Source organism: Mytilus galloprovincialis, chromosome 7 (genome assembly GCF_965363235.1).
Source record: "Mytilus galloprovincialis chromosome 7, xbMytGall1.hap1.1, whole genome shotgun sequence".
In the NCBI taxonomy this organism is placed as follows: Eukaryota; Metazoa; Mollusca; class Bivalvia; order Mytilida; family Mytilidae; genus Mytilus; species Mytilus galloprovincialis.
Genome location: NC_134844.1, coordinates 97,203,132 through 97,218,078, shown reverse-complemented (window position 1 = coordinate 97,218,078; position 14,947 = coordinate 97,203,132). Strand labels below are relative to the sequence as shown.

The 14,947-nt window shown below is 34.6% G+C and overlaps 1 protein-coding gene and 1 long non-coding RNA gene across 2 annotated transcripts in view; one reads left to right on the top strand and one right to left on the bottom strand.

The window, feature by feature from the left end:
* Positions 1 to 14,947, bottom strand: part of LOC143084046 (uncharacterized) — a 242,736-nt gene that overhangs the window by 124,670 nt on the left and 103,119 nt on the right. The window lies entirely within an intron of this gene.
* Positions 1 to 14,947, top strand: part of LOC143084045 (uncharacterized) — a 96,015-nt gene that overhangs the window by 26,180 nt on the left and 54,888 nt on the right. The window contains exon 2 of the mRNA XM_076260463.1: positions 10,717 to 10,806. Within this exon, the coding sequence (XP_076116578.1) occupies positions 10,792 to 10,806 (15 nt within the window). The 5' untranslated portion in view covers positions 10,717 to 10,791. The remainder of the gene's footprint in view (positions 1 to 10,716; positions 10,807 to 14,947) is intronic.

Here is a 14,947-nt window from a genome sequence, read left to right as displayed (position 1 = left end):
CATTATCTTTACCCTTAATATGTTTTACAATTACATCATATTCCTGTAACAATAAACTCCACCTAGTCAACCTCTGATTCTTGTTTCTCATTTTATGCATGAAGGTGAGAGGATTATGATCAGTATAAACAAGAATAGGATATACAGTGGGATTCAAATATACATCAAAATGTTGAAGTGCTGACAACATTGCAAAACACTCTTTTTCAATAGTTGAATAATTTTTCTGATGTTTATCTAATTTCTTAGAAAAATATGATATAGGTTTTTCAACATTATCATCTGTCTCTTGATATAAAACAGCTCCTATTCCTACATCGCTTGCATCAACGGCAAGTTTAAATTGTTTTTCAAAGTCTGGAGTAATCAGAACAGGACTATTAATTAAAAGTGATTTGCTATTTTCAAAAGCTTTTTGACAATTTTCACTCCAGATAAATTTAGAATCTTTTCGTAAAAGATGAGTCAATGGTTGAACAACAGTAGCAAAATTTGAACAGAATTTCCTGTAAAATCCTATCATGCCTAAATATCTCATAAGTTGTTTTCTATTTGTAGGAGGTGGAAATTTGGAAATGGCTTCTACTTTAGCCATAATAGGTTTCACTTGACCTTGGCCAACTGTATGCCCTAAATAATCAACAGTGGCCTGACAAAATTTACTTTTACCAAGATTTATAGTCAAATTTGATTGTGACAATCTATCAAAAGTATCATACAAATGTGTTAAATGCTGTTCCCAGCTATCACTACATACAATTAGATCATCAATATAAGCATAACAACAGTTTAAATCTTTTATAACATTATTGATCATTCTTTGAAATGTAGCTGGTGCACTTTTCATGCCAAATGGCATTACAGTATATTGAAATAAGCCATCTGGTGTAACAAAAGCTGATATTTCACGAGCTCTCTGTGTCAATGGAACTTGCCAATAACCTTTCAATAAATCAAATTTGCTCACAAATTTTGCTTGACCAATATTGTCAATACAATCGTCTATCCTTGGAATCGGATAGGAATCCGATTTTGAGACTGAATTTACTTTTCTGAAATCAGTCACGAAACGAAAAGTTTTATCTGGTTTTGGCACAAGGAGACAAGGAGAGCTCCATTCACTGTTACTCGGCTCAATAATATCATTGTCAAGCATATATTTAATTTCTTTTCTCATAACTTCAAGTTTGAGTGGATTGAGCCTGTAAGGATGTTGCTTAATTGGAGAAGCATCTCCGACATCAACATCATGACAAACAGCAGTGGTTTTGTTTGGCACATCTGGAAAAAGATTTTTAAAAGAAAATACCAAAGTTTTTATTTCTTCTCTACGATCAAAAGACAGATGTGCAAGTTTTGAATCTAAATTTGACAAAATTTCTGAATTTTTCAATCTAACTGTCTCTTCCATAGTTTTAGAACTAAAAGGTGGTTCAATTACATCTGGTTTGTCATGATTGTTCTCAAATTTAACCATGCCTAAAGTGGCAACTGGTTTACTATCACATTCATTAGTACGCTCAAAATATAGTTTTAACATATTAATATGACACACTCTGTTTTGTTTACGCCGACCTGGAGTTTTTACAATATAATTCAAATCATTAATTTTATTCTCTATTGTATAAGGACCACAATATTTAGCCTGTAAAGGATGTCCAGGGACAGGCAGAAATACAAGTACCTTATCACCAGGCTCAAAAACTCTGTCCCTGGCAGCTTTATCATACCATATTTTCATCTTGTTCTGTACATTTTTTAAGTTTTTCTGAGCAATTTGACAAGCAGTATACAATTTTTCTTTAAATCTAGATACATAGTCTAAAAGATTCAAGTCAGTATGTTCAGTAAGCCACTTTTCCTTAATCAATTTTAACGGTCCCCTTACAGTATGACCAAATACCAACTCAAAGGGACTAAATCCAAGGGATTCTTGAACAGCCTCTCGAACCGCAAAAAGTAGAAAGTGAACTCCATCATCCCAGTCTCTGTCAAATTGAAGACAAAAAGTTCTCATCATGTTCTTCAATGTTTGATGAAAACGTTCTAAGGCACCTTGAGATTCTGGATGATAAGCACTTGATCTGTACTGAGCAATCCCTAACTGGTATACGACTTGCTGAAATAAACCTGACATGTAATTTGATCCCTGGTCGGACTGTATAGACTTAGGAAGTCCTACTAATGTGAAAAATTTGATCAAAGCTTTGACGATAGTAGGTGTCTTGATATTTCTGAGCGGAATAGCTTCAGGAAAGCGGGTAGATGTACACATGATTGTCAATAAATATGCATTTCCAGTCTTGGTCTTTGGTAAAGGTCCAACACAGTCAATTAGAACTCTGCTGAAAGGTTCGTCAAAGGCTGGAATAGGCAGAAGTGGTGCTGGTGGTATTTTCTGGTTAGGTTTACCAACAACCTGGCATATATGACATGATTTGCAGTATTCTGCAACATCATTTCTAAGTTTAGGCCAGTAAAAATGCTGCAAGATTTTAAGGCAAGTCTTTCTTATACCTAAGTGTCCAGCCAAGGGGGTGTCATGAGCAAGACCAATAATTTCTTGCCTATATACTTTAGGCACCACCACTTGATATACCACTCTCCATTCCTCTTCTGGGGTAGCATCAGGAGGCCTCCACTTCCTCATTAAAATGCCGTCCTGATGGTAATAGCATTCGGCCACTTTGTCTGCTTCCTCCTGTGGTTGAGCTCTCTGGCTGAGCTGAAGAACCTCAGGGTCTTTATGTTGTTCTTCAGATAAATTCTTTCGGTCTAATGAATGGCTGTTTACATCTGGCCATGGCATAATAACATTTTTGTTAACACTAGGTGGTTTTATAATTGCCTTTTCTGAGTTACCAGGACCTTCAATGTCAGCTATGAAAGTGTCAGAAAGGTCCATGTAATCAAACTTGTCTGTTTGCAAATTCTCATCTTGTTGTTTTCTAGCCATCGCCCTAGTAACAACACAAGCTGGATATAATTCAGCATCATCTTCAGGTGATTTAACATCCACCACCGGTTCACTGGTAACAATTGGTTCAGCAACCACTTTGTTCCTAGCTAGATCATTTCCTAGCAATAAGGTAACACCCTCAACAGGGAGATTAGGACGAACACCTACAACAACTGGTCCAGTTATTAAATCTGACTTCAGATAAATACGATGGAGAGGAACATCTATACAACCCAACTCTACACCTTGTAACAAAACGGAGGCACCAACAGAAGTCTTCTCGGACAAAGGCAACACACCTTCTAACAATAAAGACTGAGAAGCTCCAGTGTCCCGTAAAATCTTAATAGGCTGAAGAGTGGTATCATCAACAATAGAAATAAACCCATCAGACATAAAGGGTTTATATTCCTCCATGTAATCACAAAAACTGGACTTAAAAGCCTGACTCGCAGGACATTCCAACGTACTGGTAATATAAGGTGTCGTACAAGCACTGGACTTTGGCTTATTATCTCGTTCATTCTTCTTCTGGAGTCTAAAACAATCAGCCATCAGGTGACCATTTTTCTTACAATAAGCACAAGTCAGTGACTTCTTCTCAAAAGTATCAAATTTTGGACTAGACATATTATAATTGGACTGACTCTTATTCTGTGGAACAGGCTTACTACCAGTATGCTCAGTGCTTTGATTTTTGTAATTTCCACTGGAAGTATTAACATTTTGACCCTTGAAACTTCTTTTATGTGAAAGAGTATAATTATCTGAAATAACAGCTGCATCATGTATTGAATCAACAGTTTTGTCGTCTAAATGTGTTTTTAAGTCTAAATGAACACATTGTTTGAACTCTTCTAATAACATCAATTGTCTTAGGTTATCAAAATTGTTATCTGTTTTCTTTGAAGTAAGCCATTTATCAAATAGATCTTCTTTTTCCCGAGCAAATTCCACATAGGTTTGCGAATCAAACTTTTTATAAGATCTAAATTTCTGTCTATATGCTTCTGGTACTAGCTCATAAGCTTTCAAAACTTCCTGTTTCACCGTGTCATAATCAGAACTTTTTTCTGATGGAAGTGCGGAGTATATTTCAGCGGCCTTGCCCTCCAAAACACTTTGTAGCATTGTAGTCCAATATGGCTTTGGCCAATTCAAATTATGAGCAATTTTCTCAAACTGTGGAAAATATTTATCGACTGTTTTTTCACAAAATCTGGGAACCAAACGTATATTTTTTGCTGCATCAAAATATTCTGATTTTGACTGGACTTTAGTGTTGCTTTCTTCTTTGACCATTTCAAGTTTTAGTTTCTCCATCTCTAGTCTTTCCCTCATTTCAAGTTCTGCCTGTTTTAACTTTAATTCATCGTGTTTTAATTTAAGTTCATCTTCTTTTAATTTAAGTTCATCTTCTTTTCTTATCTCCAGTTCTTTTAATTTGAGTTCATGTTCTAATTCAAGCTGTTTTAATTTAAAAGCGTCAACATTTTCGACCTTAAGTTCAAGAGCCTCTTCACCTAAAATTTCTGCGTCAACTAATTTGTCTATAACCAAATTTTTTATAATTTGTTTTCTCATAGATACTTTAAAATCTAATTTCAGATGTTTAGCAAGCAACACTAATTCCTCTTTCTTTAAATTATCAAACCCCTCCAGGTCTGGCGTTTTCAAAAATTTACCGGCATCAAATGCCATTTTGTAGAATTTTGTTGGCTAGTTATAATTAAAATACTGAATAAATTTTGAATAAAATATTTTTAAGATCCCGGACGAGCCCCCAATTTCTGTTACGGCCAGAAATCGCCTTTAAATTGTAGCCAACAAAAGACACAAATCAATAGTAAAATTTAACAATATTTATTATACAAAAGTTTACAAAAGGTATTACACAAATATTACTGTTAACTTAACTGTCAAAATATGAGTCCAATCAGTTATCTTTATCTGTATTCCGGAAATCTTTCGGAATCCAATTTGAATATTACGTTCACTACTAATGTCACAATCCAGTATGATGTTGTTTGTAGAATAAAAGTGTCAATCCAAATGCTGTGAATACTAATGTCCATCAATGTCTATGTCCAAGTTTAATTATGAGAGTTTAACTTTAGTGTCTGTATATATAGTGTTGTCAGGGAAAATTCTAGAACACTCTATAATGGAACATTGTGGAAAATCCTGGAAAGTTACAACGGAAGTTTCTGGAATAACGTAGAAGTTTAAATTACGCATCTTTTATAAGGATCATTCTAGAAAGTTCCAATCATTCTGTGATTGTTCCAGTGATTCCTAAACTGCACAGTTATAAGATTATTTGGTAAACAACTATCAGGCCATACAACACAAATCAGGCCAACATAAATAAACATAATAATTACAATATCATAACAATATGTCCCATTCAAATTCATTGATCATCAAAAAGGTGATTCCAACCCCCTTCCCCCTTGATCCGCCCGGGCACTATTTAATTGCAAATACTTTGATAATTTCTGTACATTCATTTATTTATTTATTTATTTATTACATAGCTTTTATATAGCGCCTATCTAATAAACATAATACTCTAAGAGCTTAACATATAAAATTGAAGGAAAATATATATCACAATGCATTTGCCAACTGTCTTAAAATTCACTCTTTTTCTGAAAGTGAGACAATTGTCATACTAAAAGTTTCATTAGAAATGTGAATAAAAGGAAATACAATGTATCATATGTGGTTAATACGTAAATGAGACCGAAGCCCCCTCCCCCCAATAATAAAAGAAATTACTGCAAATATTCTGGGACTATAGTCCCAGAAATTTTAGACCTTTCAGAAGACCAGCCAACGTAAATAATGAATCATTCCCCCTCCCCATCCCCGGTAAATATATTTACTAACTGTGATTATAAACAGAATAAATCAACATATGACCATGGAAATATCACATCCAAGTGTCCTTCTGATCCCTGCTGGTATTTCTATTCTCATTTTACTGTAAAATGAGAATAGATTTGAAAAACCAAAGGCGGATTAGGGGGAATTAAGTGCTTACTGAACAACAAAGATATATTCTGAAACGTATTTTATTGAATAAGACCTTTAGCGTAGACTTCAAAATTTCATAATAACTTATAAATATCTGATTCATTTATTCACACAGCCCGGTCACACAGTCAGTTAGGTTTTAACAGCATCTGTGATTTATTACAAATAGATATCTTCACTGGCGGATCTAGAAATTTTCATAAGTGGGGGCCCACTGACTGCGCTAAGAGGGGGCCCGCTTCAGTCACGCTTCAGTGATTCCCTATATAAGCAACCAATTTTTTTCCCAAAAAGGGGGGGGGCGGGCACCCTGGCCCCCCTCTAAATCTGCCTCTGATCTTTTTCAAATATGGTTCAAAGGTAATTAATTTGGCGATAATTTGTGAATGTCCTTTAATTTTTGGTTACTTATTCCTTTTCGAATTATTTTTTACTGTCAAAGAGAATATTGTGTTCGTCTAATACTTTTCTCTGCATGTAAAAATGTATAGGTAGTGGCTATGTTTCGCTCCCCTGTACCAATTTATCCCTTTGAAAGAAAACAAAATTCAAGTTGGGATGCTCTCTGTCATGCTTCCTACATAAAACAGTGAACATTATTTTGTTCTGATTAGTGAGTGTATAAATATATTGTTAAAATGGTAATTAAGCCAGTTGCTTAATCATAAGGTCAGGATTGGGTAAGGCTAAGACACTGTAAGAGGGTGAAAACTGTTGTAGTACCTGACTTATCAGAGACATATATTTTTTAAAAGATACATATATTGTAATATACAGTTGTGTGTTACAGTCTGTTGAAGTCATGATAGTACATATATTTTTAGTGTTTTGGCCATTCTTTCTTCATTGCCATATTCTAATTGCTCAATACTTTAAAATGGAAAGGGGGGGGGGGGGGGGGGGCAAGGGAAATAAATCAAATTTATCTAAATATGAGTATAATTTGTAATCAGTTATAGAAACTATAATTTTAAATTAACTGCCATTGACTCAGCAGTAACATCTAACCTTTAGTGGAAATGATTTATTTCAAACAAAAAGATATAATAAGATGATATTTTCATACTTGTATCAAAGACTGCATACATTGTAAATACATGAATGTTTCACCTTTTCGCATTGATTTTTTTTTTTATTCATTTAAAAATAAGGAGATGTGGTATGATTGCCAATAAGATTACTTCTGAGGTCAACAGAAAATTTGCACATGCATTTTTAAAATTCTAGATTCACATGCATGACTACATTTAATGTGTAAATTTTAAGTTTAATAATACCAGAGACATATATACATACAATATAGCTTATTAAAGGAGGGAAATGTGCTTTATCATTTTATCAGCTTAAAGAGGCTTAGCATAAACAGATAATTTTAACCATTATGCAAATATTCATGTTTGAATTATGCTGTTCTAATTTTTTTGTCAGCTTATACACTATTTATAAATATACTCTCTAGAAAATAAAAAGCGATGGAAAATAAATTGTGAAAAACATGTTCAATTTGATGGAAAATTCTCTTGAGTTATAAAATGAGTTTTTTAATATGAGAAAAAAAGGCTGCGTAACACAAAAATATATAATGAAAACGCACTTAAAACACACGTAAAACGTATGTTTTACGTACGTTTTTAAAACATACATTTTACGTACGTGATGTATTACGCCCGTTTCAAAACGGGCGTAAAACACCCGTTTTGGTACAGGCGTTTAACGCATGTTGGCTAAAACATGCGTTTTCCATACGTAAAACGTACGTTTTACAGACGTTTTTTAAAACGTACGTAAAACATGCGTTGCACTTTTTGCTGTGTATCATACACTGCTGACATACCTTCCACCAATCATACAATACCAACATACCTTCCACCAATCATGCACTAACAACATACCTTCAACCAATCATACACTACCAACATACCTTCCACCAATCATACACTACCAACATACCTTCCACCAATCATACACTACCAACATACCTTCCACCAATCATACACTACCAACTTACCTTCCACCAATCATACACTACCAACATTCCATCCACCAATCATACACTACCAACATACCTTCCACCAATCATACACTACCAACATACCTTCTACCAATCATACATTACAAACACACCTCCCACCAATCATACACTACCAACTTACCTTCCACCAATCATACACTACCAACATACCTTCCACCAATCATACACTACCAACATACCTTCCACCAATCATACACTACCAACTTAACTTCCACCAATCATACACTACCAACATACCTTCTACCAATCATACACTACCAACATACCTTCCACCAATCATGCACTACCAACATACCTTCCACCAATCATGCACTACCAACATACCTTCCACCAATCATGCACTACCAACATACCTTCCACCAATCATACACTACCAACATACCTTCCACCAATCATACACTTCCAACATACCTTCCACCAATCATACACTACCAACATACCTTCCACCAATCATACACTACCAACTTACCTTCCACCAATCATACACTACCAACATACCTTCCACCAACCATACACTACCAACATACCTTCCACCAATCATACACTACCAACATACCTTCCACCAATCATGCACTACCAACATACCTTCCACCAATCATACACTACCAACATACCTTCCACCAATCATACACTACAACATACCTTCTAACAACCGAAAGGTTGAAAGACCTAATAATAGGGAAAAAAATGGAGTTGTCGTTCTTTTCCTTTGATAGGATGGATAGCACAAAAGCTACATGCATTTGTAAGTGGAGGGTTAAAAAAAGGGGGGGGGCAAAAGGGGGTCCCAGGGAGATTTTTTTCTGTATATAAACAGAACATAATTGTTAAAATTGCTGTTTTACAATATAAATCAATTGCTTTTAAAAAGCAATTGTAAACGGTCTTTCCCCACTTTGAAACTTGATTGTTTGATATATGTGTGTGTTTGTTTGTTTGTTTGTTTTAGGGGTCTATATTATTGTGTTACCGGAGGAATTTCATGTTTAGTTTGGAAAGTTTTTATTTTATTTCAGATCCAGCGTGTGACTCTCGCTCCAGATTGAGGAGACATCACGTGACGCGGTTTATAATAACGAAAACTTAGTATATTTATTCCTTTTTAGGTGGGGACGTTGAACAGACGGAATGCACACAATGTAATTTCTTTTGTCATTGTAGGAAATTGACATTTTGATTACAGTTCAGCAGCAGTGCATGATTTGGATTTAATTGATCTGGTGTAATTTTAAAACACGTTTAAGGATTATTTTCTTATAATGTACATTTTTCAGCACCAGTTTGTAACACAGATAAGTATTTCAATCTAGGAGCGAACATTTTATTGTAGGATTTCACTGAGATTTACTGACCTAGCAAGCGATTTTTACGGCATTGCCATTTCTTTTCTCTAGGAAAATTCTTGAGAGGTAGCTGCACCACATTGTTTTATGAACTTTTAGTACATGTATGCGCTGCTGATCATATACTGTCATAAATAAACTGTCATACAGATTGATTGATTGATTGATGATTGATTGATTGATTGAATGATTGATTGATTGATTGATTGATTTATAAGTTAAACACTTGGGATAGGGTCTCTTGAAACAAGCGAAAAAACAAATGAGACCTTGGACCCCGTAATAAACACGAGACAGAAACATGCACGCAAATGATTGATTAGTTGGTTGATTGATTGATTTATTGATTGATTGATTGGTTGGTTGGTTGGTTGGTTGGTTGATTGATTAAACACGTTGGATAGGGTCAATTGAAACAGATGGTTGAATTATAATAGATATAACTTTATTATTTCAGTATGTTTGGTTTTAATGTAATAATTTACATGCTACACTAATTTAGGCCCCACCTATTGATAGGTCACCCTATAGGGATCAGTCTGTCTGTTCGACCGTCTGTCTGTCCGTCCGCCCATAACAAATTGTGTCCTCTATATATCCAGAGAACGGTTATATTTTAATACTTTATACTTGACCATTTATTAACCAACACCAGAGGGTGTGTCATAATGTTTGTACAACTTTCTAGGTCAAAGTTGGAAGTCAAAAACTTTAGTTTCAGTTGACAACCCCATGTCCTATGGTAAAGATTGTGATCACTCTATATCTTGTGATTTCAAAGTTTATACTTGACATGTATATTAACCATCAACAGAGGGTGTGTCGTAATCTATGAACAACTACCTAGCTCAAAGGTCAAGGTCAAAAACTGGTTTCAGTTGACAACCCATGTCCTATGGTCAAGATCGTGTTCGCTCTAATTATTGAGAACCGTTATGCTTTCAAAGTTTATACTTGACATGTATTTTAACCAACACCAGATGATATGTTATAAAGTATGTACAACTTCCTTGGTTAAAAGTCAAGGTTTAAATCTTTGGTTTCAGTTGACATATCCATGTCCTATGGAAATATACAAATTTTTTACGACACATTATTTACAGCTTCACCCACAGAGATGGCTCCGATCTCAATGATGTCTAGTTTATTCATGTTCTTAAACAGTAAAATCTCAATTATTTGTTCATGTATCGCTTTATTATGTCACTTCATATTTGTTGTTTGTTTAGATTGACTGGTTTGATGTCAAGTATTGTTTAGGTAAAATTAGTACAACAATTGCCTATTATTTAAAGAAGATGTATATTTGTATGATTGATAAAAGAGTTTTGATTGTATTTCAGGGTAAGACTCCTTATGATTTGGTAACAATAGAAAGCTATGATTCTGAAGAGAAAAAGAGAAAGAAGAAAGAAGTGATGGACTTCCTAAAGGTAAATATTCTGTCATAATTAAAAAGAGATATTTACAAATAGTCACAGATTGTTAGAGACATAACAGACTTTGTACATTGAAGTTACAATAAAACAGTTGCCTATAGTTTTCAATGTCATTGTAGTATTTGTTGTCAGTTAACAATAACAATTTATTAACATCATATATGGACGAAGTACAGGAATTCCGACTGCCGCTTGAAATGAAGGTATTTTGGATAGGATCAGACAATTCCATCTGTAGAAAGATTAACGAGTTCTAAGCGTGCATATACTGTTGCACTTTACTAACATACGGCAATATATTTAATGTCCCAATTCAGAAAGAATGAGACTAAACATTCACATCCAAACAAATTCCCATTTATGGCATGAGTTTCACCATACATGAACAAGACCGTTTTTGGTTCTGATGTCTTCATGATCATCTTCACTGCCTCAAGGGAATTCCTAGCTCATAAATTTGTAATAGTTGTAATCTCAATAAACATTAAAAAAACGAATAACGGTGCATTGACAGAGTAAAAAGTGTCTCAGGTTTTACATATTTAGCTGCATCGTCCGTCAGCAGGCAGATCTTCTTCCGTTCTAGCCAAAAGTAAAACTTATGATTGAATCTTTAGGGAACACATTTAAAAGAGGATGTTGACGTGTGTGTTTTAATTATTGCGAAACTCAATTTTGTCGAACGTTATGTGTTAATAGATCAGAAAAGGTAAAGAACGAGCTTAACATGTGTCATGAAACAGGTTTCTCCAAAATTATTGTGATGGAGTGTTTAATCAGATTTCGAACAATGCGCTTATAAAAAAAATCAGGACAAATATTGTATAATAAATCTGTCAACAAATTTATATATATGGTAAATTGCAAGTTTTAATATTCAGTAATTATCATAAATAAAACAGCTTTTTGTAAAATGCCTAGAAAAAATAGCCTTTATGTAAATAAAACATTTTATAAAATGCAAAAACTTAGAAAATGCCTTTAACATGCACATGTATATAACATTGAGGGTTCAATATTAGTTTGACATCTGTCACCAATCCTTAAACGCATTAGTTATAGTTGTTTCTCCCTGTAAATGTGTCAGTATAGATATGATCTCTAAGATCGATAACGGAACCATTGTAGATTTAGAAGGGATTGACACTAGCATATTCATTTCAACCACATGTCCCGCGGCTTGGACTAATACGCATTAATTGATGCCATACACTTTACCGTTATCTACCCAACCAAAACTCATGACCGAAGCAACACGTGTACAGAAAAATTAATGATGAATCTGTTACTAAGGACTGATACTTAGTTACCTGAAAAAAGGGGGGATTACATTTTTTGGAATAGAAAGGGGGTATCAAATGCTCGATACATCATATGGGGTGAGGGGGATTCTATATTTCAAACATGCAAGAATACAGCTAAATTGATGAGTACTGTAAATCAGTACATGTCATATGATTATTCAGCAGAATTGTCTAACACTTGATTCAGATGTCTCATATATAAGTCTAAATTGAAAACTACGTTCAAACCTATGATTGCGTGGAAAAGAAAACGCAACTTTTATACGTGTGCATTTAAAACAAATTTCGTTGTTGAAGGGTCTAAATACAGCACAAACAACATTTTCCAAAAGACCAAAAAGTGAAAAAGTACATATTTAAACAAAACGCATTTGACTAACAGGTCGAACAACTGATGTTCTTTAACCCTGCTGACTGCCATTGGCGATTGCTGAATAAAATTGAGATGTAACAAAAAGGATCTTAATATAAATTTATTACTAAACAGAAAACAATAAACTTGTGGCCAAGATATTTATATATATATCGTGGTATTACCGAAGAAGGATATCTGTTATCCGAAATATCTAACATTTGTTCATTTTATTGTATTTCATGGTAATGGTGTACCCTTTTTGAATTGTTATATACAATGACCTGCAGCAACTACACATTAGTACTTATCTACTTGTGTAAACCGCAATCCGCTCGGCTGATTTGTTCAGATACAAATTCTAAGTTTCAACATTTTATATTACGGGAAAGTCATTTCTATATGTAATTTAATTTACTTCTTTTTAAAGAATAAAAAATAATGTGCTGAAATCGAACACATGTGTGGTTAATATATGTCAATGAGATTAAAACAAACACCTGTCCTAAGTCGTTTGTATATGGTTCATAAGTTTTTCTAGTTTCTCGCGGTTTTTTTTTATAGATTAAATTTTTGTTTTCCTGTTTGAACGGGTTTACACTAGTTATTTTTGGGCCCATGATAGATTCCGAATTGAAGACCGTACTTTGGCCTATATGTGTTTACTTTTACAAATTGTGACTTGGATGGAGAGTTGTCTTATTGGCACTCTTATCACCTCTTCTTATATCTATAATATATCTATATAAAGTTCAATGAAGTCACAAACAACTCCCCTTCTCTAAGCTTTATTTGCACTACTGTTGTTCAAATAATAGTATTAACGGAAGTTGGATGCATGTATTTTTTGTTGTGAATAATATAAAATATTGAAAAGTGTTGGGGGAAATTTATTATCAAATACTAGACTAAGTATATCTCCCTTAAGAGTGACTTTCAACAACCGTTAATAGATATAACTTTCCCCAAACTTCTCAGAGAAGGCCGTATGGTGACCTATAGTTGTTGTTATTTTCTGTGTCATTTTGATCTCTTGTGGACAGTTGTTTCATTGGCAATCATACCACATCTTCTTTTTATAGCCATGCCACCACAATCTTCTAGAACACGTGGGCGTGTTTATAGGGGTTGATGTAATGAATTCTGTTGAAGCAGAAATTTCGGACCGACCAATCCAACCTAAATTACAACCTTTTGCTGGTCCATAAAGCTCAAATGACGATATGTTAGTGAACGATAGCAGAGATGACACAGATGTGTCAATAGATATAGGAAAATGTGGTATGAGTGCTAATGAGACAACTCTCCATCCAAGTAACAATTTATAAAAGTAAACCATTATCGGCAAAGGTACGGCCTTCAACACGTAGCCATGGATCACATCGAACAGCGAGCTATATATATAAATGGCCCAAAAAATTACTAGTGTAAAACCATTCAAACGAGAAACCCAACGGTTAAATCTATACATGTATAAACGAGAAACATGGTTGAGCTGTTAGAGAAAATGAAAGAACTGCATACAGACAAGCAAAACCTAGAGATATATAATATACATGTATTTTATGTGAAAATGACAATGAGAATGATGGTCGTAGTATGAACGTAGTCAGGTCGTAAAGAGAGCGTGATGAGGACGACAAGGGCGTGCTAGAATCGTACTATGGTCTTGAACAGTGTGGTGTAAACGTGGTATAGTCGTAGTGAAAGCGTAGTTGGGTCGCGGAGAGAACGTGATGGTCGTACTGAGATCGTAATAAATCGCCGTGAGATCGTAGTGCAGTATCTCCGAATAGAATCACGATTTCGATACGCTGTGACTGCGATGGTACACCGACCTATGCGATTTTACTACAACATTAGTGCGCTCTCACTACGCTTCTATTCTTTAAAAAGAAGATGTGGTATGATTGCCAATGAGACAACTATCCACAAAAGACCAACATGACACAGACATTAACAACTATAGGTTACCGTACGGCCTTCAACAATGAGCAAAGCCCATACCGCATAGTCAGCTATAAAAGGCCCCGATAAGACAATGTAAAACAATTCAAACGAGAAAACTAACGGCCTTATTTATGTAAAAATGAACAAAAAACAAATATGTAACGCATAAACAAACCACTGAATTTACAGGCTCCTGACTTGGGACAGGCACATACATAAATTATGTGGCGGGGTTAAACATGTTAGCGGGATACCAACCCCCCTAACTTGGGACAGTGGTATAACAGTACAACATAAGAACGAACTATAAAAATCAGTTGCAAAAGGCTTTACTCATCAGATGGACAAAAATACAAGTGGACGTGGCCGGGTACTAGTCAACAAAAGAAACGATACACGACTTTGGAATAAATTTTATCAAAAAGTATTAAATATAAAACAAAATTGAGATACACTATTTTAAAAAGCTTTCATTTGCAATGCATGCACATATGCATATCAGGTTGTTGTCTCTGACACATTCCCCATT